At 44.9% G+C, this 23,174-nt stretch overlaps 3 protein-coding genes across 12 annotated transcripts; 1 reads left to right on the forward strand and 2 right to left on the reverse strand.

Annotated features, from left to right (window-relative positions):
• Positions 1–65: 65 nt before the first annotated feature.
• On the reverse strand, positions 66–12,784 carry sun1a (Sad1 and UNC84 domain containing 1a). Of its 8 annotated transcripts, none has more exons than XM_084669535.1 (22): positions 12,770–12,784; positions 8,055–8,276; positions 7,739–7,911; positions 7,607–7,633; positions 7,210–7,488; positions 6,119–6,301; positions 5,455–5,538; positions 5,130–5,246; positions 4,858–4,944; positions 4,039–4,132; positions 3,890–3,933; positions 3,582–3,727; positions 3,105–3,374; positions 2,864–2,941; positions 2,681–2,760; positions 2,454–2,592; positions 2,034–2,369; positions 1,824–1,908; positions 1,549–1,664; positions 1,252–1,419; positions 1,060–1,152; positions 66–923 (listed from the first exon to the last, which is right to left on the reverse strand). In XM_084669535.1, exons 2-22 carry the CDS (start codon positions 8,186–8,188, stop codon positions 813–815), a joined length of 2,844 nt encoding a protein of 947 aa, XP_084525661.1. In that variant the 5' UTR covers positions 8,189–8,276; positions 12,770–12,784; the 3' UTR covers positions 66–812. The 8 variants fall into 8 exon arrangements, with proteins under 8 accessions (XP_084525661.1, XP_084525660.1, XP_084525664.1 ...); XM_084669534.1 differs by having other exon boundaries at positions 3,105–3,377; XM_084669538.1 differs by lacking the exon at positions 12,770–12,784 and adding an exon at positions 11,022–11,388 and having other exon boundaries at positions 3,105–3,377.
• A 52-nt stretch (positions 12,785–12,836) lies between these two features.
• cep55l (centrosomal protein 55 like) lies at positions 12,837–19,154 on the forward strand. Of its 3 annotated transcripts, XR_014729465.1 has the most exons (12): positions 12,837–12,989; positions 13,193–13,389; positions 13,762–13,869; positions 14,279–14,446; positions 15,346–15,399; positions 15,657–15,819; positions 16,088–16,286; positions 16,483–16,606; positions 16,748–16,819; positions 16,993–17,118; positions 17,265–17,532; positions 17,823–19,154. XR_014729465.1 is itself a non-coding variant. In XM_084669545.1 (11 exons), exons 2-11 carry the CDS (start codon positions 13,207–13,209, stop codon positions 17,469–17,471), a joined length of 1,404 nt encoding a protein of 467 aa, XP_084525671.1. In that variant the 5' UTR covers positions 12,837–12,989; positions 13,193–13,206; the 3' UTR covers positions 17,472–19,154. The 3 variants fall into 3 exon arrangements, 2 of the variants coding, with proteins under 2 accessions (XP_084525671.1, XP_084525672.1); XM_084669545.1 differs by having other exon boundaries at positions 17,265–19,154; XM_084669546.1 differs by having other exon boundaries at positions 12,864–13,100; positions 17,265–19,154.
• Positions 19,155–19,249: 95 nt separating this feature from the next.
• On the reverse strand, positions 19,250–21,702 carry rbp4 (retinol binding protein 4, plasma). Its single transcript, XM_084669553.1, has 6 exons — positions 21,556–21,702; positions 21,198–21,321; positions 20,845–20,981; positions 20,456–20,562; positions 19,801–20,013; positions 19,250–19,566 (listed from the first exon to the last, which is right to left on the reverse strand). Exons 2-6 carry the CDS (start codon positions 21,297–21,299, stop codon positions 19,547–19,549), a joined length of 579 nt encoding a protein of 192 aa, XP_084525679.1. The 5' UTR covers positions 21,300–21,321; positions 21,556–21,702; the 3' UTR covers positions 19,250–19,546.
• Between the last annotated feature and the right edge of the window lie 1,472 nt (positions 21,703–23,174).

Consider the following 23,174-nt stretch of genomic DNA (forward strand, 5'->3'; position numbering starts at 1 on the left):
ACAAATACAGAATAGTATTAACATTTTCAATGTTTTTCTATTTTCAATTTGCAATGGAACAGCCATAAAAGTAAGAGCTTTATTATAACATTTTCAAATGCAACCATGTACAAAATAAAATATAAAAACCCGTATCTTTACAAGACATTTAAACTGTCTGAAAATAATGTACAAAAATACAGATTCTTATTTCAATAACTGAAATACAGAAATAAATAAAATATTTATAACTGGGCACTTGCAGTTTATCTATATAGGGTTGTGATAAACAATTAACAATATTACAGTATGCCCTACAATCAGTGCATTTTCTTATTACTTTTGTGCAATTCATTCCTTTAAAAACAAATTATTAAAGTAAAATTACATTTGACCAGTTCAGCATAATGTACAATTCAAAGCAACACTGATATTTGTGGACTTTTAAAAAGAAACTATTGACAGTGTTCAACTTACATTCCTACAGTGGGTTTTGTGTCCAAATAGATAGTATGGTAAAGAATACCTTCACATTGAGCTGTAAGGGCCCAACAACATCCATCTATTTTTAGTCTCCTACACAACTCCAATTGAATGAAGACATAGGGAAGTTTGGTTGAAACATTTAACCAATACAGTTACAAATACAGTGCATCTTATCTACAGAGCTAGAGAACAAATGGTGTCAGTGTGTTTGTGTGTTCACCCAACTTCTTTCAAACACATTACTTGTTTGCATAATGAACACAAAGGCAGATACTAGGCACCCATGACAGTCATTAGAATTGGAACACCAAAAGATTTACCAATACCAGTCTATGACCTGCTCCGTTTTAAACGGGCTCTCCATGTACTCTGACGCGGTACAGGCAGGTGTACTCCTGATGCCCCCAGTTGGACAGCACCCGGACCTCAACGATCTGGTAGGCATCGACATTCTCTTCCTGTGGACAGAACAAACAAGTCATTCAGTTAAGAATCTGAGAGTACATTTCAGATTTGACAGCAGAGAGTATTTACTAAGGCAGAGTGGTGCACTTAACCACAGAATAGGTCTTAAGCCAATGCTTGTACACTTACAGAGACAGGGTAAGTCTGCAGTGCGTCTCCATCCTCTACATAGGTGTAGTTGCCTAGTAACTTCCCCCTCTCCTGGCTCTCATCATCCAGGCCCTAGCAACACAATAGCGGTGTTAAACAGTTCAAATATAAATCACGATGATTTAAATATTTTGTTGTGTAACAAGAGAATGGTGAATAAGTGAGTCTTACGTAGACTGTGAACTGGCGTGGGGCGCTGCTGATACGTCCTGTTGGGGACAGGGCTTTGGGGATATGCTCCATTGAGAAGGCAGAGGGGCGGATCTTCATGGAGAGGCGGATCACCAGGTAACCACTGGAGCCTCTGAATGCCCAGCAGTTCCCTGGATTGATGTCAGGCTAGAGAGAGTGAGAAAAAGAGATCAAGATGGAGGTTACAAAAGAGCGAACATCGCAAGCATTAGGTACCAACAAACACCAAAAGCACTGAAACCGTTTGCCAGGTGGTCACGTCGATCGGAGCGCTACCTGAATGACGACTCGAGGAGACTGGGAGAAGTACCAGAGCGGCAGGCCAAACAGACTCATCAGAGCGGTCTTGGTCTCGTAGGTCTCTGAACAGCGAGTGCTCATGATGCTGCCACCTGCACACACATTACAAAAATATTGTTGCAATGTTTCGAGATGGTCATATCTATGTGGTTAACGTGTCACACATTAAACCTGTGGTATCTCAGAGTCCAAACATTAATGTAAACAACCCCATCTCAGCAGTCACTTGGGTCATGGTCCAGTCAGCTCACCTCCAGACTCAAGGGCATAGTCCACCAAGCCTGTCCGATCCTCGGAGTATAACTTCAGGGCATTTCTCACAATCAGCTGCACTTCCTAGGGTAAGAGGAGAAGGTGCGCTCAAGAGGCCATAGAACAGTAAAGACAAGAAAATGCATCGTGCTCATGTAAGCTTCGAGTTTTCAAAAAGGTGACACCACCAGATCACCATAGACACCCACCTCCTCCGTCACCTGGGTGGCCCCTGCAGCTCCCACGGTCTGCAGCACGGTTTGGGCGAGGCTCTGTGTGCAGGGCCCCTGCTGGCTGGTCCCGTGGTCCTGCTGCAGCTGCACACTGACGTTCTGCAGGATGCGCCGCTCCAGGGAGGCCAGGGAGGCCTGCAGGTCAGCCCCGCTCACGTAGCGTTCAGACAGCCACAGCAGCAGGGAGTCGGGCAGCTCCGTCTCCCCAGAACCTGGCTCAGAAGAGTGGGGGTCTTCAGGAGGGTCCTTCTGACTGCCGTAGAACAGGCTCCGGAGCTCTTGACGCACCTGGTCTGACACCTGCGCTGAAACCTGACAGAAGAGAGAGATGAGCCTTCGCTGTCTATGTCAGCCACCTGGCATTTACTTTGAGGACTGCATGTGCTTGTAACTCACTGTGTCCTGGAGGGAGTCCAGCTGGCCACATCTGCCCTGACATCCCATCACCCCCTGCAGATCCTCTCTGATGCTGACCAGCACAAGCTCCAGCCTTTGCACTTCTGCCAGCAAAGCATCATGGGATTCGCGGTCCACCCTTCAGGTGAAAATCCAGAGACCATTCTAAACTTCATAACTTAGAACTCGGGAGATACGTTTCGAAATCCAAAGTTTTACTAACTTACATGTCTGGAACAGGTACAAGTGGAGGTGATGGTTTAGATACTGGAGCAGGTGTCATCGTCTCTTGTCTCTTCTGTACCTCCTAAAATAAAAAACCCCAGTTGACAGCAAACATTACTACGAGTCAAGGATTTAATTCCAGGACTTGAAAGTGTGTGTGGACCTGTGTGAAAGTGTGAGTGTACCTCTGTTTTAAGACTGAGGGCTTGCAGCAGGAGCTCCATTTGATCCAGACGAGAGCTCCTGACCTCCTCCTGCTGAGACTAGGAGAGGCAGAGGAAGACCGGGTGGTAGAGGAAGGGGGGGGGGGGAAAGGAGGAGAAAAACAGGTAATGCTATGAAAGAGAAAACACATAACTGCTTAGACACCATCCAATATGACCCAAGTTTTCTGGTGTGATTGTCTTTGGCTCCTTCGAGCCTCACCTGTTGCCTGTGGGCAGTCTCTTCCTCTGCCATCTCCGCCCTGAGTCTCACCAGCCGGTCCTCCAGCAGCCTGGACACCCAGGGCTCCAGGCTGCCCCCTTCTGCCTGAGAGGGGAGCTGCTCCTGGAGGGCCTGGTAGAGCCCCATCACCTCCCCGTGCTGCTGCTCCAGCCTCTGGCCTCCCCCCTCCACATGCTCCCACAGCTTGGATAGGCTCTCCTCCAGCCGGGCTATGCGCTCCGAGTGGAGGGAGGACACGGAGCCTTCTTTCTGCTGGGAGAGAACCACCACAGGAGGGGTGAACGCGTGCAGAGATGCAACACACAGCTCAAGCACACCCAGGCACCAAGACACACACACCTCAACAAGGGGCTTAATGCATACATCTACTGTATATGCCGTTTTGATACTGTACATGCTTGACGTCCCAGATGACATCGCACCGCCTCCATGCATGTTGGTAAAGACAAGACTTACGTGTGGCTCTGATGGGGGAGCTGTGAAGAGGGCAGCCTTGGGTGTGTGTCCGTCTCTGGGGACGGAGAGGCTGGCTGTCACCCACTCTGTCATGCTGAAGGCTGGCAGGCCAGACAGCAGGCTTGAGGGTCCCCAACACCACACGGCTGTAGAGAGAGAAGCACACGAGCTGTATATCACATACACAGAGAATGAGAGGGAGCAGGAAAGCGCGCGCGCGAGAGAGAGAGGGAACAAATCAACAGTTGCTACTGTTAGGCTACAGGGGCAGCCTTTCAAGTCTGTATTGAGGCAGGTAAGACACATACCCAGAAGAAGTAGGCACGGCAGCAGAAGCAGTCTGGGAAGACACCTGACAAAACCCAAAAAACGCACCAGCTCTTAATGGCAAATGAGGAGTTTCTGTCACTAGCTGGTTTAAAAATCAGGCACGGTCTATGTGAAGGTCAGGACTCACCGTGTCAAGACCAACCCATTGAGAAAGGACATGAGTGTGATGAGATGACACCATCCGGTTCCCAGCCACCGGAATACACCCGTCGCTGCCTTCCCTGTGGACACACACACACGGTAAAAGCAGGGCAAGGAGGGGATTATTCAGGGAAGGAAGAAGGCTGTGTTCCATCATTAGGAATCAGAGTATTAAAGTCCCCTCTGAAGCAGGGAGATAAGGAGGCCTTATGTTTCAGGTGAGCCTCTGATTAAACCCCCAGATGCAGAGCTGCTTGACACGTTGTAGGCTAAACCCTGACGAGTTTCCAGTTGAACTGTATTGTCTTTTTAAAAAGAGTCCTGTAAATCCAGCAATACCGCTATAAACCTACATATTGTGTAACGTGGTGTAGACCTAGAGCATTTGTAGGTGAACCATAAAGCGAGGCGTGCAAGGCATTAGAATAACACACAACACAGCGAAGGGCGAGGGGTACACCAGTTAAGATAGATGGATCATGTCGAGAGGGCCACATACACTTACTGAGGGAGAGACGGTGACACAGGGCATGCTAAAGCACATTAGACCTCCAAGGTAAGCCACCCTTCACAAAGAACCACCACACAAACTGTCCAGCAGAGGGACTGTAAGAGCTGGGATGGGGGGGGGAGGGGTGTCAAACATGTCAGAAAGTTCCTCATTAAGGCACCCTTTACAGGTTTTGCAGACATAAGCAAGCAAGATTCCACATGCAGAGAGAGGATGTTAAAGGAGTAATACACCGCCTGCCAGCCATCTGGAGGGTATGAAAGGGGTTGGTTAAATAAGTTGGAGGATGATAACCTGGGGACAGGGCAGCCAACATCAGCTTTTGCGTTACAGCCCCGCTGGCAATGCCCACTTTTTGACCAATCCACAGCAGGCAGGACCCTGGGGAACCAATGATGTGAGCAAAAACATTCAGGTAATTTCTTCACTCAACAGTGACAGGAAGTTCATTGAATTGCCATGACTAGTTAGTAGTATCCAAGGCTGTCTGGTGTTGATCCGACAAGTTTGAGTTTGTATAAAGTGTATCAGGATAGGCTAAAACGGGGTTAGTTTCAGTTGGTAACCTGTGTAAGCAATGATGCTCCACAATGGCCCCCACAGGCAGAGCAACCAAATAGATGAAGATGAAGATGCACAGTCTGCATGTGAATCCATGCGTTGTTTTTCTTTGCAGTCATCACCTGTGGGGAACAACAGTGAAGGAGCAGGGACGGACAGCCAGGACAGAATGAAACACACCAGAGCACAGATTCCAATCACATCCCCTCGTAGTGAACACATCTCAAATGTATAGTCTCTCTCCCTCCCTCTCTCTTAGCCATGGTGTCAAATCCTCCACCAGCCTAGACCCCTCATGAGTCACCCGGCTGACAAACACGGCACACTTACACAGAGGCCCGTTCAGATTCAGGTGTCCCTCTTCCGCCTCCAGCTCCTTCACGTTCATACTTCTACCGGAACTGCTGTGAGCATCTGTATATGAGAGAGAGACAGAGAGACAGAGCGAGAGAGCAAGAGAGAGAGAGAGAGATTAAGTCCAAGTTTAAAAGTCCAGTCAAATCCCAGTATCCCCTTCTTCACCTGTGCTGAGGATGAACAGTGAATGGATTTTCAAAAGTAGAGAGAAAACAAATGCCGCAACACCCATTTGCATGTTACCAAGGCGACAGGCAAAGTAAAAGGCGTCCATTTGTTTGGTAGGGAAACCCAGCTGGTGTGACATCAGAGACATCAAAATACTAAACAGCTAGAAAGTGGGGAGGTAAAGGAAAAAAAAGAAGAAAAAAAAAGAAAAAAAAGACAGAGGGTTAGACAGGGACAGTGGAGTTCACAGTCCAGTGCACAGGACAAGAGAACCATGCCAGTACAGAGCGAAACCACCACCTCCACACCTTTCCCTAGGCTCCTCCTCACAGGAAGAAGACTGGAGACAATCCCTGGCCTGAAGCAGTCACAACAAAGTCATGACCCCCGTACCATGAATGAGGATCCATGAATAACCCACCTGAGTGTGACAGGCATCAATGGGGGTTAGTATATTGTAGACGACTACCTTTGTCTACTACTGTTCCATGCCTTGTCTGGGCCCCAGGACTCCACCTGAGCACAGCAGCCTGCAAGGCTGCAGAGGCCAACGCCACTGCAGACTGCAAGACTACAGTCGACACTGACACTGTGGAGGCTGCAGCTCTTCTGCTGTACTTTAGACACCTGGAGCACACAGCGTACAGCACACCTAGAAGAAGAGAGCGAGAGGATGAAGGAAAGAAAAAAAGTAGGAGAAAGGGAGTACTATTAACCATGTTCAGTAAGAAGACAGCGTCGGTCTTTCTAAGTTGAGTTATTATCAGTTTTGACAAGGAGGAGATAACCATTGTGGAGATTTACTGACCCACACCAAGTGATTTCCCTAGGCATACACACACATGGTAAATCCCAGACAAAGTTATACTGCAGGACTAGAACCTGCAAAACAACCCACACCCACACCTGAAAATAGTGAGTATCTACTGCTGACTATGTGCCTTTAAGGTGAGACTCCATCCAAGTGTTTGTGGCCCTTCCAGTGCAGGTGCTACAGAACAGTGGAAAGAGGGCTGTGAGTTAAGAGTTCTGGAAAGTTCTCTGTGGAGGTCATTCCTGAGCTGCAGGACAGACAGACAGACAGACAGACAGTGCTGTGATGGAGTCCTACTAAGGCTTGTGCTGGAGGACAGGAGACAGGGAGGGTTAGAGTTTGGTTAGGGGTTTGGGCCCTGGGCTCTGCGGCTGCTACCTGTGCCCTCTCTGGTCAGCTGGTGGAGGAGAGGGAGCAGAGAGAACAGAGAAACCATGCAGGCAGCTGCCCTGTTCCACGTGTACACACTCAGGATCCACACGGACGCTACGAGTCCTGGATACAAATTATGTATGGTAGCATTGAACAGCAGTTTTGTGTTCATAAGTGCACGTCATTACGCCAGTATAAAACATGTAAAAGGAGGACAAATTATTATACCCAGCTAGACACTAGAATCAAACCAACATCCAATGCAGGACACACCTGAGTCAAATCATGTCTCTCAAATCTGTCTCTCTTTTAGACAGTGTTTTAGCCAGTCAACCGGCCTCTTTCTGATCCAAGCACCCCCCCGCCCTCCTCACCTGTCTTGGTCTTGCGGCTCTTGTCTCTACTGTAGATTGTGGGGGGCGGGGACAAGGCTGAGGAGGCGGGGCCTGTAGTCAGAGCGTGCTCACTGATGGCCGGGCGGGCGAGGGCTGCCGTAGAGGAGGAAGAGATGTACTTGGAAGAGGAGGAGGCCGAGGGGTAGGCAGTCCCTGGTCCCTGCCTGTCTGTGTGGACAGTACAGAAGTAACCGTTGACCATGGATGTCTGGGTCTGGGCTGAGGTCTCTCCGTTAGTTTGAAGCACTATGGTTTGGTCTAGCATGGTCCGAGTCAAAGAGAGCAGAGAAAGACCATTAGCAAACATACAGTACTAATAATTTAACATTGTATGATGGAGGCAAAAAACATAGCAGCCTGCAAACAAGCCTATTACCTTGGAGTTCAGCCTCCTCATCCAATCCTACAGGACAGAGGGAGACGTTGACACTGTGAAACAATCACATGGGCGAGGATACACTTCCATGTCATTGTGTGTGAACGCGTCTGTGAGTGCGTGTATACTGACCCCAGAAGTTGTCGACCAGTGTCCTCTCCTGGATGCAGGACTCGTCCAGCATAGAGGAGAGCAGGGAAGCATCGCTAGCAGCACAGCTGTGGAGGCTGCTGTTGTGGGCCTGGCCCTGGACACTCTTCCTGGGGGTCTGGAGCAGAGACTGGGTCCGCCTGCCCTTAATTGCCCTGGAGCGGGGGGAAATTGTGTGGAGGTAGAGGGAGAGAGCAAAATAATAATAATAAGCTGGAAGAAGTTGTATAGTTAAAACCTGAACCCAAGTGTGTGACTTCCTATAATGCAATAACTAATCCCCGGTGCAGTGACTGACTGGATGGCGTCTCTGCGACTGGCGCCTCCAGCGCTGTAGGAGGCGTTGAAGCCCAGGCTGGGGGCTGAGTCCAGCAGGCTTTCATCGCCGTAGTGACCCGTGGTAGAGTGTATCCGGAGGCTACGCCGGGACATTGTGGAAGCCTCGGATATGGATGTGAGCGCTGTGGCGGCAACGCACTGCTCCTTGTCAAAGTCCAGGCCAGCCGCCCAGTAGCTGGAGCTGTTAGAGAGAAGGGGGGGGGGGGGGGGATGAAGCACAGAGCCAAACGAGACGACAAGACACCTTTAAAACAATACATTCAGGAAATGAATCACACTCCCAAGTCCATCTACATTCCTCAAAGTAATAATACATTGAACCCTGGCTCAAAAGCACTGAACATGCAACTGAAATATGTTTGTGACATGGGTCAAACGGATGACTGGTTACTGTGGGCTGACTTCCTTCATAGCTGCTATGGGGGGACAGCTGGCTCCTGCTCGAAACAGACTGTTCTATTGTACTATGGGTTATGATGAAGCTTGAGCTGGTAGACAGACCCAATTCCCCAGTCAGGAAAACAGAGGATGTCCCCAACAATAAACAGCTGCGAACACAGAAGTTGGATAATGTTCCCAATAATAAACCAACAGGGAACACAGGAAGCCAGACGATATTGATAGCAACAGGTCACATGACGGGCACTCCATGTCTGAACGTGGAAACATTACTACCAAGGTTAAGGATATAAATATCATGGCACCTGCAATACATGATACGCAGACACAGAAACTCAAACAGGCTGTATAGCCATATGCTCCAGCTGGCACCAAGATCTGGCCCAGATTTCAACAGAGCTGAGCAGGGCTACATTTCTGAAGTAACAATCCTATCATTCACAGCTGGACTTTGGATCTGCTACACATGTAGCCCTGACTGAAAGGAGAGGGCTAACATAACGACAGGGAGTCTTCTAGCTAGAATAGTTCATTACAATAAGGTTGCTTCTCACGTAAAGGAAGCTATTACAAGACAGTTAGGCCTGTAGTCCTATTAGAGCACTGCAAGCTAATCTCATTGACACACCAACACGCAGATATAGCCTGATGACACACATACAAGTATAAGTGATCTTTCCATCTAAATACCACACAGCACACCAACAAATAAGCTAAAAAAGAGAGGTGAGAGAAAGAGAGGAGAGAGAGAAAGTGGAATACAAACAGATCTGTCCAGCCCCAGCTCTCCAGATTCCAGCCTTCATCAACAACGTTCATCCCAGGGAAAAGCCCCATGGACAAACATCCCTGCCACACACACACACACAAACATACGTGGTCATGCGCCAGAGAGATCAGGCAACTTAGCACTACTGAGCAGTGTTGCTGCTGCGTGCTCTGCTTCCTGTTACAGGGGAGCCGCTTAGCGACACCCCTCCCTCTCTCACTCGCCCCTCCTTCTGTCTCTCTGTCTGCCCCTCAAACGCTGAAATCAGTCCTTTCATTTTGCACGCTGTACCGACTGCTGAGGTCAGTTTCAGGTTAAGCTCTTCATGCAACAAAAGAAGCTGGTTAGGGAATGACTGAGAGGGGAGAACTACAAAAGAATCCTGTGTATGCATGCGTAACTAAACAGGTGTTCCAAAAACCAGATTGATAAAACAAACATTCTAAGTGCTCTAAAGAAAAACACCAACCTTACAGAATGGTAATCTTATCTATTCTACACATCACTTTAAATTAACCATACTAGTGACAATGGTTTTGTATCGACTGATTAGCCTGTTTTCCTTTGGCCCCTCGGCACTGATATAACTCAATTACTGAGATACATCGAAAGCCTCTAAGATTACCCCGAAACCCTCATCCATCCTAGTATAACAGCTTCTGTGCTTTGGACTGTATTGTTATGCATTATGAGATTAAGGGTACATTGAGGATTACCAGATCCCCAAATGTGTGCATTTTCCTGGGGTGTGCCTTGGAAACTCCTTGGAGTCTTGAACACGTTTACACCGTGCATCCTAACTAGACAACAGTTTAGGGACACATTTAAATTTGCATCTGGATGAGACGGCCAGAACAGAAGTCAGTTTTGGTGCAAAGTCAGAGTAGCACTTTTAAGGTATTGAATACTTGATTTTAAAATGTAAAAAACACCCAATTTGTTGGTTTTGAATTCACCTCTTTAAAATTGAAAAAATTATAAAAATTTATTAAAATCAGATCTCAAAATTCAGTTTTGGAAATTCACAGTTAAAATAATATCCCAATAATTTGATTTTAAAAATTCTAGCTTCAGAAATTCAGTTTGCCCAAATTAGAAAAGTAAAATTCTGATCCCAAAAACTCAAGCTTCAGTCATTCTAATTGAACAAAATTCGTATTGTGAAATTCACATCCAAAAATGTCGAACCCAAAAAAAATTATCCGAAAGTATCTTGATTGCAACATCCGGGATACTGCTGGCCTCAGACCGGATGTTGCAATCTGAATTTGTCATTTTTTTAAGTATTGAATTTTTGGGGTCTGAAATTCACCATTTGAATTTGAATGTATTTAAATTTCTGAGGCTTGAATTTTGGGGATCTGAATTTTACTGTTCTTATTTTAGCAACCTGAATTTCTCAACCTTGAATTTGGGGGATCTGATTTCTTTTTTTTTTTACACTACAATTTTTAAAAGGTGAATTCAAAACAAACAAATTCGGTGGTGTTTCAATATCAATATTAAGTATTCAATTCCTTTAAAAATCCAAAACATTGTGTCATTGATTTGCTTCCATATCTGACAAATTAACACCCGGGTGGTCAATACAACACGCACAAGGCCTGTCAAACCAAAGCCATGTGGATAAAGGGGAGGTGGCATGGCATTACCCAATGGTAATAAACAGTGGGCGGGATCCCGCGAGAAACAAATCAGTTTTAGCCAAAGGTTAAAACTACTGCTGCTTCGAAAACAAATGACTGTCTACATACATACCTGCACGTGAATCCCAACTCAGAATCTATCCAGACAAATTTGTAGACAATTAGCTGAACGAAAATATATTATTCTCTTCGCTTGCTGAATAATGTTACCGAAACTCCTCGAGTTTACTTTCGAAAACGGATGCCTTGTCACTTCCAACAATATGATCAATGCGCTTCCATGTTCCCTTTTCTGTTAAAAGTAAGAGAAGAAAAATCTACTGGGAGCTCAATATTAAACAGGCATCCACAGTAGCTGCTTTGTTGTTAGCTAGCTAGGTAACTGTCACTCACTGTAACTGGCTCATAGTACGGTTTATCTGAGGGAGTTTTAGTTACCGCTCTTGGCCTTTCGCTAGCTTTGATGACACCCAGAATGCATTGGGGTCAAAGTGTCGTCACTTTGTAGGCACTAGCGTATGCAAATGAACTGCCAGTGTTCCGGAAAATTCAGTTCCCCCCCCCCCTTCCTTGCGCGCGTTGAATTGAATGTGATTTCCATAATAGCGTGTGTTAATTCATAGTGTACTCTAGGCTACCTACTTTCCATGAGCATAATGTACATTTATTGATGTTAATTAGTTAATCTGCACTCAAATACAGGCTTTAAAGTATAGTATAGTAAATTGTATTACTCAATAGTCAGTCCCTTCTGTAACAGCTAGCTAGTGCTAATCCGTCTCGTGTAGCCCAGAGCCATAGAAAAATGGCTCTGGTGTAGCTACTTCGCCACTCTAATTTATTGTAAATTATCCATCAACTGAATTTACATGTAATGTAGAGCACATGTAGAGTACAGCATAGTTCTCATCAATGATGCAAACCTATTTTTGAAAAAAATATAATTGTTGAAACTTTTTTTCAACCTTTTGAAACCTTACTCGAAAATATTTTTTTAACTTTTTAACCTTTACTTTTTTTTCGAAATTGTTTATCAACCTTTAGAATCGTTTTTTTTTTTTTTTTTTCTATGGTTAAACCTTTAGAAACTTAAAAGTGAACGAGGCTCTGGTAACAGGCCCTGGGGGGGGGGGGGGGGGGGGTCAATACAATATAGTACAATAATACAATTAATAACGATAAACTAGAATATCACACACGTCAAGACAATGCTAATGAACTAGGGATTTTCAGTTCAAATTAGGATACTAGTACTTTAAATTAAAGTAACGCTACTACTGTAGGTAGGCTACACTAGACGAATTAGTACTAGTTTACAGACTCTGAAAACAGAGACTGACTAACGATTGAGCAAATACCAATTACTATACTATACTTTAAAGCCTGTATTTTGTGCAAATGAACTAACCAATGTAACACTTTCCTACTCAGAGTTAGCAAGGGGTGCATTTCATGGCAAGAAGGTATACAACAAGCCTGCCATAAAATCCACCCCCCTCTAATGTCTCTTCTGTATATCCCAGCATCAAATGATTCTTACTGCACACTGAGGGGACTAATATGAGTAACCAGTGTAAGTTTCAGGCATGTAACACTTTCCTAGTCAGAGTTAGCAAGAGTTGCAATGCATTGAGAGCAAATGGAAAACAAGGCCTGCCATGAAATGCTCTCCCCCCGCATGTTTCTTCACATCTACCCCAGCATGTACCCCAGACGAGTTTTAAGGATATTGTGTTGAGAACATCTGTTATTTACACAGAAAACCAACATTCTTCTCTTGAATTATATAACAAATAAAGTATAATGTGAGACATCTGTCTCCCCTCCGTTTGGTTGCGATATCAAGACAAAATCCTTAACTTTTTGATTCCGAGTTGTTCGCGCGAGCCCGCCAGGGGGTGCCTCTCAAGCCATGCATCTGATGGCGCAACAATCCTCATGGCGGATATGACGCAAACCGCGCTGTATTCAAACTTGTAATCAACAAGGAAGCGACTTAAAGCCGTTGTGTTAAGATACTGTCAAAACGAAAGCTCCAGATTTTGCTTGTCTTGCTAACAAGATACAAAAATATTCCACCGTAAGTTTTTTATTTTCCTTTTGGAAAAGTAATTGGGTTTGTTAGTGTCAACTTTATGACCCAGACGCGGTACTAGTTGTTTTTTTTGGCAAGCCTAGTATAGCTGAAAAGGTACACTAGCTAGAGCTAACTAACTGGCCGACATGATTTACTTAGATATATTGTTGCTTCATAACATAACAAGGAAATCTTTGCATGTTAAGTTTACACTCCAGACATGGCGGCGAAAGGCGCAAAGGAGACCATAGTCAACAAGTTGGGCTTCAAGTCCAACAGCGCCAAGGCTGAGGTGGAGATGGACAGACTCCGCAAGGAAAATGCTCATCTGCGGAGGAAGGTGGACGAGGTATCCAAACGAGCTGCCAAACCTCCAGATTCAGACAAAAGCAAACTTCTGGAGGTAAGCAAAATCGTCTACTTCAGTTTTTCTCCATCCCTTAGACCCAATTACCAAATGTATAACCTCATTCTCAAAACCTTACAACGCAGTTGGTCGCCACACTTTCATTCTCGTGTTCACACAAAATGCTAAAAACTAAACGTTGCCATTGTGCAGATGCAATTGTTCAACTGGTTATGGCATGCCATTCAAAATGGATTGTAATTTTCTCAATTAGCTATGAATGGTCCCACCTCCCATTTACAAAGTTGGGTAAATCAGTGACAGCAACACAGTGCACAGTATGTCCAGTTGTATATCATATTAGAGAACCTTTCCTTCTTATTCCGCTCAAAATGTATTTTCTCTGTGATGTTTTTTTTTCCTCTCCAGAGGATTCTGTCGCTGGAGACACTGAGAGAGAGAAACAGCCAACAGCTACTAGTGAAGGAACAAGAAATGGAGACCCTCAGACGGCAACTGTCTTCTAAGGGAGGAGAGGTGAATCTCTCTCCCATTCTCTCTCTTTCTCACACACACACACACACGCACACACACACACACACACACACACACACAGGGCTAGGTTCCCTAAGACAGCCTTATTTACTAGTTCATATTTGTGTTTTTAACTTTATTTGTTGGGATCAATACAATTGTTTTGTATCATAGCAAAGCAACAGTTCATAGCCTAATACATAATGGTGTGGTATGTGCCCTGTCTTAACATTTAAAAATCAGAATTTTATCTTGCTGTCGTTCCTCTCACTAATTTGGGAATCCTATTGAAAATTGGCTGTTGCCAATATTACTGTTAATGAACTGTCTTTCTATGAAAATAGTGTTGTAATATAGTGTTGAGTTATTGTAGAGTAACACATACTGAAGGTACCTCTTTCTCTGCTGTCAGTTGGTGGCATCTCTGCAGTCTCAGTTGGAGCAGCGTAGGAGAGAGGCCGAGCAAAAAGACAAACTCTATCAGTCTCTGTCAGAGGAGACAGAGAACCTGAAGAACAAGTTTGCGGCTCTTTCTGCCCGATGCCAGGCCCTGGAGAAACAGGACCCTGTTGCTCTGCAGGTGTGTGTGTGTGATTAAGAAAGAGAGAGAAATTGGTGGGCATTTCTGCCTTTTTGTATGTTCTGGGGAAACTTGCTCAAAAAATGAGTCAATTGAATCACGAGAGGTAGTTTTACTGTTAACCACTAGATGGCAGTGTTGGATCTCTGTATGCCTTCCCTGTCTGACATAACCGAGTTAACCCAGTTGGACAGTCCAAACAGGAATACTTAAAATAAAAAACAATATGTAATCCTATAGCATATTGATGTTAAAACCTATCCAATCCTTTTTCAACAGAACAATCAGTGTCAAACTCTTGATGGTCTTTTAATAGATGTTTCCTTGCAATAGCTCTGGTACCCAGATAACTTTAGCACTGGTTCATCAAACAATCAATGAGGTAGCATTTGATGAAGCCCCTATAGAGAAAATCCTGTAGCCCTATCTAGGGCATTACCCTACACATGGAGCCCCTTAGTCTTCTCTAGTGTGGGCTGGACTGGGAAGTAGGGACCTCCTGAGGTTAAATCACGTGGGAAACTTTGACAAGCTTATGATGGCCGGCCTTCTCGCCCTGAGCAGATCACCCAGCCTTATGGGGGATCATGGTGAGCAGCTATGCTGGGTCTCGCCAGGGATCAGACGGTGACTCGGGTCAGAGCTGATATGATTATGACATGGATGTTTAGGCTGTCGAGGGAAAGGTCAGGTTACGACAGGTCAAGGTCCAGCTACCTCAAGATTATTTCAATGGAGGATAGTCTCTGTTGAGGAATGGCTGCGGTTTGACCTTTAAGGACAGCTTTTGGAGGAGGGCCGACTCTACTATGTGATGTGGGCTGTCTTCCTCAGACACATGGCCTCCCCTACCGGGTTTGTAAAGGTGTGACATTAACACCAGTGTGTTTCTCTGACAGAATGGCCATGTTCCATCTGGGGACCTAGTGGTGGTTCACGACCAACTGAGAGATGTGAGTTTAACCATGTATCAGCACCACTATCACTGAGAGTCTTATCTTACTCCACTCACATATGGTGAATGTACTGAATGCAAGTCTGACAGTCGTGTTCATAATATGGAATCTGTACGTAAGGGCATATGTGAATCTATTCCAAACTTAACATGTGTGTTTGTGTGCTGTAGGGGGGAATACTTCTGTATTTCACAATCAAGCTCATGCTTAATCCTGTTTTGTGCTTCTCACTCTCTGTGGTGGTTGCGTAAAAGGCCCTGGAGAAGAACCAGCAGTGGCTTGTTTACGACCATCAGAGAGAGGCCTACGTAAAGGCTGTCTTGGCCCGCACCCTGGAGCTGGAACAGCAGCTCAGCACAGCCAACACAGCCCTGCAGGCGCTCCAGCAGACCCAGCACTCAGATGCCAGCACTGATGGTACCACAGAAAGGGGAAGAGAGCAGAGGAAAGGGGGGGGGAGAGCTGGACTCCCTGTTGTAGAAGATTTATTGTGGCAGCTCGGGGCATGGAACTCTTACACATTCTGAAGAAAATGCGCTGTTACACATCCAACCCTAAAACGCTCACAAGCATTCGTTTTTCCATTGAGGCACTGTGAGCGTGTGCAGATGTGAGAGAGCTTGCCAGTGGCTCCTAATTAAAACTAGGCTGGCATTTCTTCCATTCTGTGCTCCCCAATCCCCAGAGAAATCCCAGGCGCATGCCCGCATGCAGGAGCACTGCAACCAGCTGCTGCAGGGGGCCAAGAGGGACGCGGAGGGCCAGCGGGAGCAGGCCAGCAGGGCCCAGGCTGAGCTGGGGGAGCTGCAGAGGAGGTATGAGGAGAGGAGCCTCCAGCTGGAGGAGACTAGAGAGCAGCTGCAAGCTGAACGCCTCTGCAACAGGTGACCCTAACCCCTTCACTGTAGGACCGCACTTCAGTATGGGATTGTGCATTTCAGTCTGAGTGCTCAATATATGAGTATTTATCTTCAAAATATGTGTCATTATTTCCATAGGTTTTTCTAATGTATCTGGAATTTGTGTACCTTCTAGTACAAGGTTTTCATGGTAACAAAAAGTCTGATGTATCCTTGTCAGACACACTGTGAGCGAGGAGAGGAAGTGCTCGACAGAGAGGACTGACAGGATGCGAGTGGAGCTGGAGAGTATGGACGTCAGGCTGGAGGAGGAGAGGAAGCGCTCTGCTGAGCTGCTGCTACAGGTACACACACACACAAAGGAAGGAACTTCACACACACACACACACACACACACACAGACAGACAGACAGACAGAGGTATTGACAATCAGACATTCTTGTTTTTCCTCATCCTCTAAACTAATGGCACCTTTCCCTCTCCAGGTGAATCTCCTCCAGAAGTCTCTGTTGAGCCAGAATGAGGAGAAGAGGAGAATGGCTGTGCTGGAACAGCAGGTGGTTACACGCTCCAGTTGATATTAAAACACCCTCTGAGATGTAATGCTTCCAAGATAATGTGTGGTTGCCCACAGAGAACATTCCTTATGGTAGATTGTGAAATCTCGCTCTCTCTCACACACACACACACAAACACAATCTCCTGTATTCTGTCTTTTCACTTCCCCCAGGTCCAGCTTTCTGCGAAAGACTTTGAGAACGAGAAGCTTGATCGCCAGAGTCTGCAGCACCAGTTACAAAAGGTTCTGAAGGAGCTGCGAAAGGCCCAGGACCAGATCACCAGGCTGGAGTCTTCTGTAAGTTGTCTGTTAGCCACGTTTGTAAAAACATGCGCTGACTTATCTAAACTGTTAGGGGGGAAAAAAGCCAAAGAATGTGTTTATCTTGATAAGAGAATGTCAGGTTGTCAGTTGATTGATTCCTCTGATTGGCTGTCTTTCAGAAACAGCAGAGCCGTTTCTCTGAGCCAAGCTCGTACAACAAGCTGGAGTTTGAGAGGCTGTCCATTGATGACCGCGCACCCTCCTCGCCCAGCAAGCCCTCCAGCCAATTGGACGAGAGTTTCCTTGAATGCCCGAAGTGCCGCGCCCCATACGCCACCAGTCAGCATCGGGAGCTGCTGGCCCACATTGACTACTGCTTCAACTGAGGCAGATCCAGGCCCTGTGTGCACTGTCCTCAAACCAGCCATAACTCCTTCCCTCCTTGAGGTAATCTCCACAGAAACATGACCGCTGTCACCAGTTGACGCATATCTGATCAGGGATTGGTTGATGCAATATGAGGATTAAATGTTAACAGTTAGATTTAGGAAACGGGCCCCATCCTATCAACCACAGGCTTCACTCAAATACACTAGAAATCCCTTTACATACGTTTAGGCCCATATGCAGAATCTTAAGATTTACTTTATGCCTGGTTGTAAGAAACCCAACCCTGATGCTGGCTCAAGCTGATATTGAGTGCCCTATTGGGTTGTGTGTGGTGTTTTCCTTATCAGGTCAGATCTGTCAATCAATCAATTAAAGGAGCTCATGTATTTGAAAGGATTTCAAGTGATATTTGAGGGGCCAGTCCACACTCCTGCTTTGGCACATGTTGGACTCCATGTCCGCAAACTGTCCGTTTGTGCCCTTTTATGGGCAAGCTGGATTGGAAACAAGCTCCAGTCAGGCCTGTGGGATGTTTCTGGGCTTGGTGTGTACTTGGGAAATTCACAAGGGAATATGTCTGTCACTGCTCTGTCACAGCTCTGTCGGTTTTGGTCTTCATTTTATTTGTATGCTATTTGTTTTTATTATACAAATATAAGAGGAATATATTGTTTTGGTTTGTGCTTATTTTCATGCTGTTTTTCATATGCTCATGTTACTGTTTCTCCTAAATAAGGAGTAGGCTACAAACAGATAGTATTTTAAAAGTAAAATATCAGTGCTGCAAGATTCCCAAGTTGGTAACTTGTAATTTGTTTTGAAATAAATCGATGACCATTTTAATTGAAAATGAAGCTATTCTGAATTTATTTGGATTATATGTTTAAGTATTTACAAAGCTTGTGTGATGTTTTGACAGGGAAATTATATAATTATTTATGGATTTCTAAGTACCTTGCTGTTTTGTGTACTGTTTTGGGTTGAGATGCTATTTGTGAATAAGGTGTTACTTAAAGGCTTAATCTAGCTCTTTGAATACCAAAGAAGTCCTCATTCTCCATTGTTCTCTGTTGTTTACCTTTAATTTATGACTTTACGTCCCTCCATGCCAGTATTGCAGCGTTTTTTGGTATTGGTAGTATTGGAACAAGGTTCACTTCCGACTCAACCCTGACTTTACAAATGGGCAGGTCTCAAGCTGGAATGAGATTGCAGAAGTAAATCCTTGTACTAAACTATTTAAGGCCCAGGCTTATTGAAGCTCCTCTGGATAGGGAGCAGGAAGTGAAGGTGCCTTTATTCAAGGAATGTGTCAACAGGCACTTTGGTGGGACGGTAGCCATCTCAGCTTTCTGATGTGGTTACGGCTGAGCTGTTGGTTCAATGACATGATGCTGATTAACTGCATCTCATGGGAAGATCATGAAAACCTGTTTGTGTCTTCATTTACTATCAAGTCAGAGAACCATCTAATGCACCGATTTTCACCTTCTGGAAAAAAAGGTTTCCCAATTAAAATGTGTTTTGTTTCCCATTAGTATTTAGCCTCATTGTATGCTTAGACTATACATTGTCATAAACATGTAACCCCTTCTCACTGGCAGCACCTTTTGTTTTATCTGTCCATAGCGTGATGGGTATGCAATTGAACTTTTCTAATAAATTACTTTCCCTCCTTAGTCGTGCTTAGTTTTACTGAAATCTTTGTCTAAATGATTACACTTTTTGCCATTCTGTCCTCAAGTCAGGATTTCAGAAATAAATTATAACAACGTTTTGTCAACCTGTACTGTATGAATATTTTATTTCAAAAAGTGGTTCAAATAGTCATGAATCACAGTACAAGGCTTTACATTCAGTTATATTGTTTTGGTCTGGTTATGTCTGTGACTTCCATCAAGCATCTCTAATCTGATCATTGCTACATGGAGTCCTTTGCTTCTCATGGAAGGGTCCAGATCAGTAACGTTTGGTGGGTTGAAAAACATTGTTCTGTACTTATTTACAGTGTAATAATCATGTTGTGTAGATGAGCACTACGCCCATGATGCATCACGTTCTGTTTGCCAGATTAACTGCTCTCACAGAAACCTGGAGAGAAGAAGAGAACATGCATATATCTGAGACAACAAGAAGTGTGACCCTGACATTTGATATTGACTATGCTATGATTATGAAGCAGTTTCCTTAACACTTTTTAAATTACTGCTCAATAGATGTCTTATTTAACTGGATATTATTGGGTGTCAGAATGCCTTGTTGATAACCAACCCTTGATATTAACTATGGCAGTGGTGGTCAGTGTTTAACTCATTGCCATCTTACCAGTGTGTGGGACGCGTCTGTATTTTCCCAGGAGGCAGAGTTCCTGTTTCCTCTGGGTGACAATGCGCTGGTCCTCAGGCCTCAGGCCAGTGGGGTGGCGTGAGAAGATGAAGGAGTAGCCGTCCAGACAGGTGCCGTCAGTGTCAATCTCTCTGCAGGAGTAATGGATTGCGTAGTTGTCGTAGTCGGTGTCGATCACCCAGTGGTCATCGTCTGTGTGTATTTGAGAAAGAATAGTGTGTTTTGTGTTTGCGTGGTGGTGGTGGTGGGGAGAATAGGGGGAGGCAAAAATGACTAGAGTGATTAACTGGTAAACAAATATGTGTCTCAACCCCTCAGGATGTCTCCACCTTTTTACCAGTCAGTCATTACATTACTATAAATCAAATACTTAACTAGCTAGCAAACATAACTACTGCCCAAGATTACATCAGGCATTCAGTTAATGTTCAATTATGATGATGTTAGAGGACTGGATCCTCCCAGTCTAGACTGGTTCTGTACCATAGCCTTCTACTAGAACTCACAACCCAACCCCATATATTATGATGACGTGTCAACATGGAAATCAGAAATCCGTCAATCTTTAGTGAGCTGTCGTACATTGAGGTGTGTCTCATGGTGAGTGTTGGTGTTTCCAGCCCCGCTTACTTACATCCAGTCTGCAGGTAAGAGGCAGCGCCCCAGTATCTCATCTTGAACTTGGCGGGATCAGGAGTGTCCTCGAAGGTGGCGAACATGTTTGCGCACATCTCCCAGTTGCTATGAGGCAGACAAAAGGAAAGCACAGAGGGGAGGAGTGGAGTAGAGACAGGAGGGTCAATGATATTGAATGCATCAGTGATTTTACTTTGTTGGGACTTAACTATCAGTCTTATCTGGAAAAAGTCACAAGTTATCAGCGTGTCTCTGAAAGAGACTGTATCAATGCAAATTACTTGGAATTGCAGGTAGCTTTTATACCTCTCATTTCAAGCTTAAATCCTTAGTTTGGACCCTAAGAGCTGAGCGTGGGCATGTAGTAGAGTGTAAAAGCGGCCTTACTTCAGAATAATGACCCTGCCATGGGCGGACGCTGTCATCTTCCCTCCATCCTCCAATTTGTACTGGGCGACCACGTTGTCCAGAAGGAACAGACCAACAGGGTCTTTCTTGGCCACAGCATACCAGGTCCCTGCGTACTACAACGACGGAGCAAAGTTCACATCAGTGGCTAGCTAACAATACTATTTTGTATTTTTGTCATTCAATTCATACGATTTTACACATGATGAACTGATACAATTTAAATTATATTTCAGAATCAAATTCCTAAACATTGAATGTATGTTTTTCAAGAAGTGCTTTTGGGTTTTTTTTGTAATTAGAGAGTTAAATGTTTGCCAATGGCCACTCACCCTGGTTCTATCAAGGTTCTCCTTGACTTTGATGTTGGCAACCTGACAGTCCTGTGCCAAGCACACCGCCAGGATAGAGAGAACCACAGCTATCCTCAGCATCCTGCCTCAATCTTCAGCAGATCTGTGGAGACAGAGCCAGACATTAGGATATACTTTCTGGCAGAGAACAGCAACACACCCATCATGCTCATACCCTTCCATCAGCTAACAAAAAACATTTTCGGAAAGATTGCATAGGCTTTCAAAAAGGTGAACGACGAGGGAAAATAAATGTTTCTCAGAATCCTGACAGAGTACAGCTATATGTGGACGTCACAATATTCCTGTTTGTGCAGCACGAAAGTTGTTTCAATACCTTCAAAAGAAAAAGGTGGATGAGATGCTTCTCAGAGGTCCTGTGATGCTTCACCCCCAAGTCAGGCTTTATATACCACAGACTGACTTGCATAACAACAACAACTGGAGACCTGGGACGGCCCCTAAAAAACAGCCTCTCCTCTCCTGTTCGCTCTTGCTCACCACCTTCTTTACCTCCCCCCGATATTTGCGTAACACAGCTGGCATGTCCCAGTTCTTTAGTTGCACTCTGCACATTTCTGGCATCTGGCTCAGAAAAGTGTTTTTCTCCTAAAGTCGAAGTTGTTTAAAGTCTATGTTACGGAGACCTTATGAAAGAGCTATGAGGTATGCAGACAGAAACATCTGGAATATGACATGTTGAGTGCATTCACCCCCCGAGAACCTCACAGTGCATCAAAAGGGATCAATAAATCACAGCAGTTTGGATTGGCAGTATGTGAGTGAGTGAGTGAGTGAGTGAGTGAGTGAGTGAGTGAGTGAGTGAGTGAGTATGTGTGACTAAATGAGTGTGAGTGAGTGAGTGAATGAATGGTTATGTAAGTCCCCACATATATAAGTTCTAAGAGGGGAAGAGTTCGGGAGTACGGAGCATGTTTCAGCTTGCTGTTTCTACTTTCTCCCAGGCGTTGTGACTTGTGTTTTCTAGCTAATGTAATTTACTTCCTTACCTTCTGCAAAGCCCAGAATCTCTTGCTTGAGTTTCAGCTACTGGGCTATCGGTGAGAATTGACAGAATTGCCCGTCTGCTACCATCACCAAACAGACAACATTGTAATTCAACCCAAATTCTTAATCCTTCCAAATCTTCAAATGTATTAAATCAGTAATATTTTGTCCATTGGGTGTGATTTGAACCCACAAGCATAATGTGAAACAACAAAAAAAACCTGTGCAGTGATCAAACAAAGTTGATGAATGATTTAACACTGGTAGTTCTATCCTTCCAACGATAAGAGATTTCTTCAACTCTGCCTGAAACACTTGGAGAGTGTATAAACAAGAGCAAGGTTCAAGCCCAGCATTGCTGCTGAAGTTTCTGCAGGGCTGTGAGGCCACTGATTCCCAGTAACACACTGTATATTCCCAGCAGTGGAGACATAGATCAGCCATGTCCACTTTCTTCTGTTTATCGGCCTATGGTTATTGTTTGCCTTGGACCATCTTCATCTTCCATTGTATCTGTTAGCATGTTAAACCCAGCTTTCCCTCAAATTTTTTTATAAATCCGTGCATCAAAAAGTCCTCTTTTTCTTTTTTCTTTTTTACAAAGGAGCCTTTTTGCTTCCTGGGATCGTGTATATAACCCAGCCCTGGGGCACACTTTCTCGGTAAAGTCAACACCACCTCCTGACTAGAGGCCAAACATCTGCCGGTTATATAATCATGGCTAATCGAAAAAGCATTCATAGACTCCTGAAATGGCTGTCATGCTGACAGCAAAAACATGAACATGTCCATGAGAAATGTGGTTATGCCTTTCCTAGGTTGTATAAACTATATGTTACATAACATGTCACAAACATGTACTGTATGAGTTTGTGGAGTGTTCTGGAAGAAGTGCCCCAAAACGGCATAACTAGTGGGGTCCATCCATGCATGCCACATCAGACCTTT

The sequence above is a fragment of the Hypomesus nipponensis genome, chromosome 13 (genome assembly GCF_054491055.1).
Source record: "Hypomesus nipponensis isolate SF chromosome 13, ASM5449105v1, whole genome shotgun sequence".
Taxonomy (NCBI): Eukaryota; Metazoa; Chordata; class Actinopteri; order Osmeriformes; family Osmeridae; genus Hypomesus; species Hypomesus nipponensis.

Coding starts and splice junctions, on each gene's coding strand:
- sun1a (XM_084669536.1), bottom strand. CDS start 9,331: ATGGGGCTTTTCCCTGGGATGAACGTTGTTGATGAAGGCTGGAATCTG. Junction 3,934..4,038: donor AATGGGTTGGTCTTGACACG/GTGAGTCCTGAC, acceptor GGGTTTTGTCAG/GTGTCTTCCCAGACTGCTTC. Junction 3,378..3,581: donor CTCCCCCATCAGAGCCACAC/GTAAGTCTTGTC, acceptor GTTCTCTCCCAG/CAGAAAGAAGGCTCCGTGTC.
- cep55l (XM_084669545.1), top strand. CDS start 13,207: ATGGCGGCGAAAGGCGCAAAGGAGACCATAGTCAACAAGTTGGGCTTC. Junction 14,447..15,345: donor AGGACCCTGTTGCTCTGCAG/GTGTGTGTGTGT, acceptor TTTCTCTGACAG/AATGGCCATGTTCCATCTGG. Junction 15,820..16,087: donor CTCAGATGCCAGCACTGATG/GTACCACAGAAA, acceptor CCCAATCCCCAG/AGAAATCCCAGGCGCATGCC.
- rbp4 (XM_084669553.1), bottom strand. CDS start 21,299: ATGCTGAGGATAGCTGTGGTTCTCTCTATCCTGGCGGTGTGCTTGGCA. Junction 20,563..20,844: donor GGCAGGGTCATTATTCTGAA/GTAAGGCCGCTT, acceptor TCTGCCTCATAG/CAACTGGGAGATGTGCGCAA. Junction 20,014..20,455: donor CTCTTACCTGCAGACTGGAT/GTAAGTAAGCGG, acceptor AAATACACACAG/ACGATGACCACTGGGTGATC.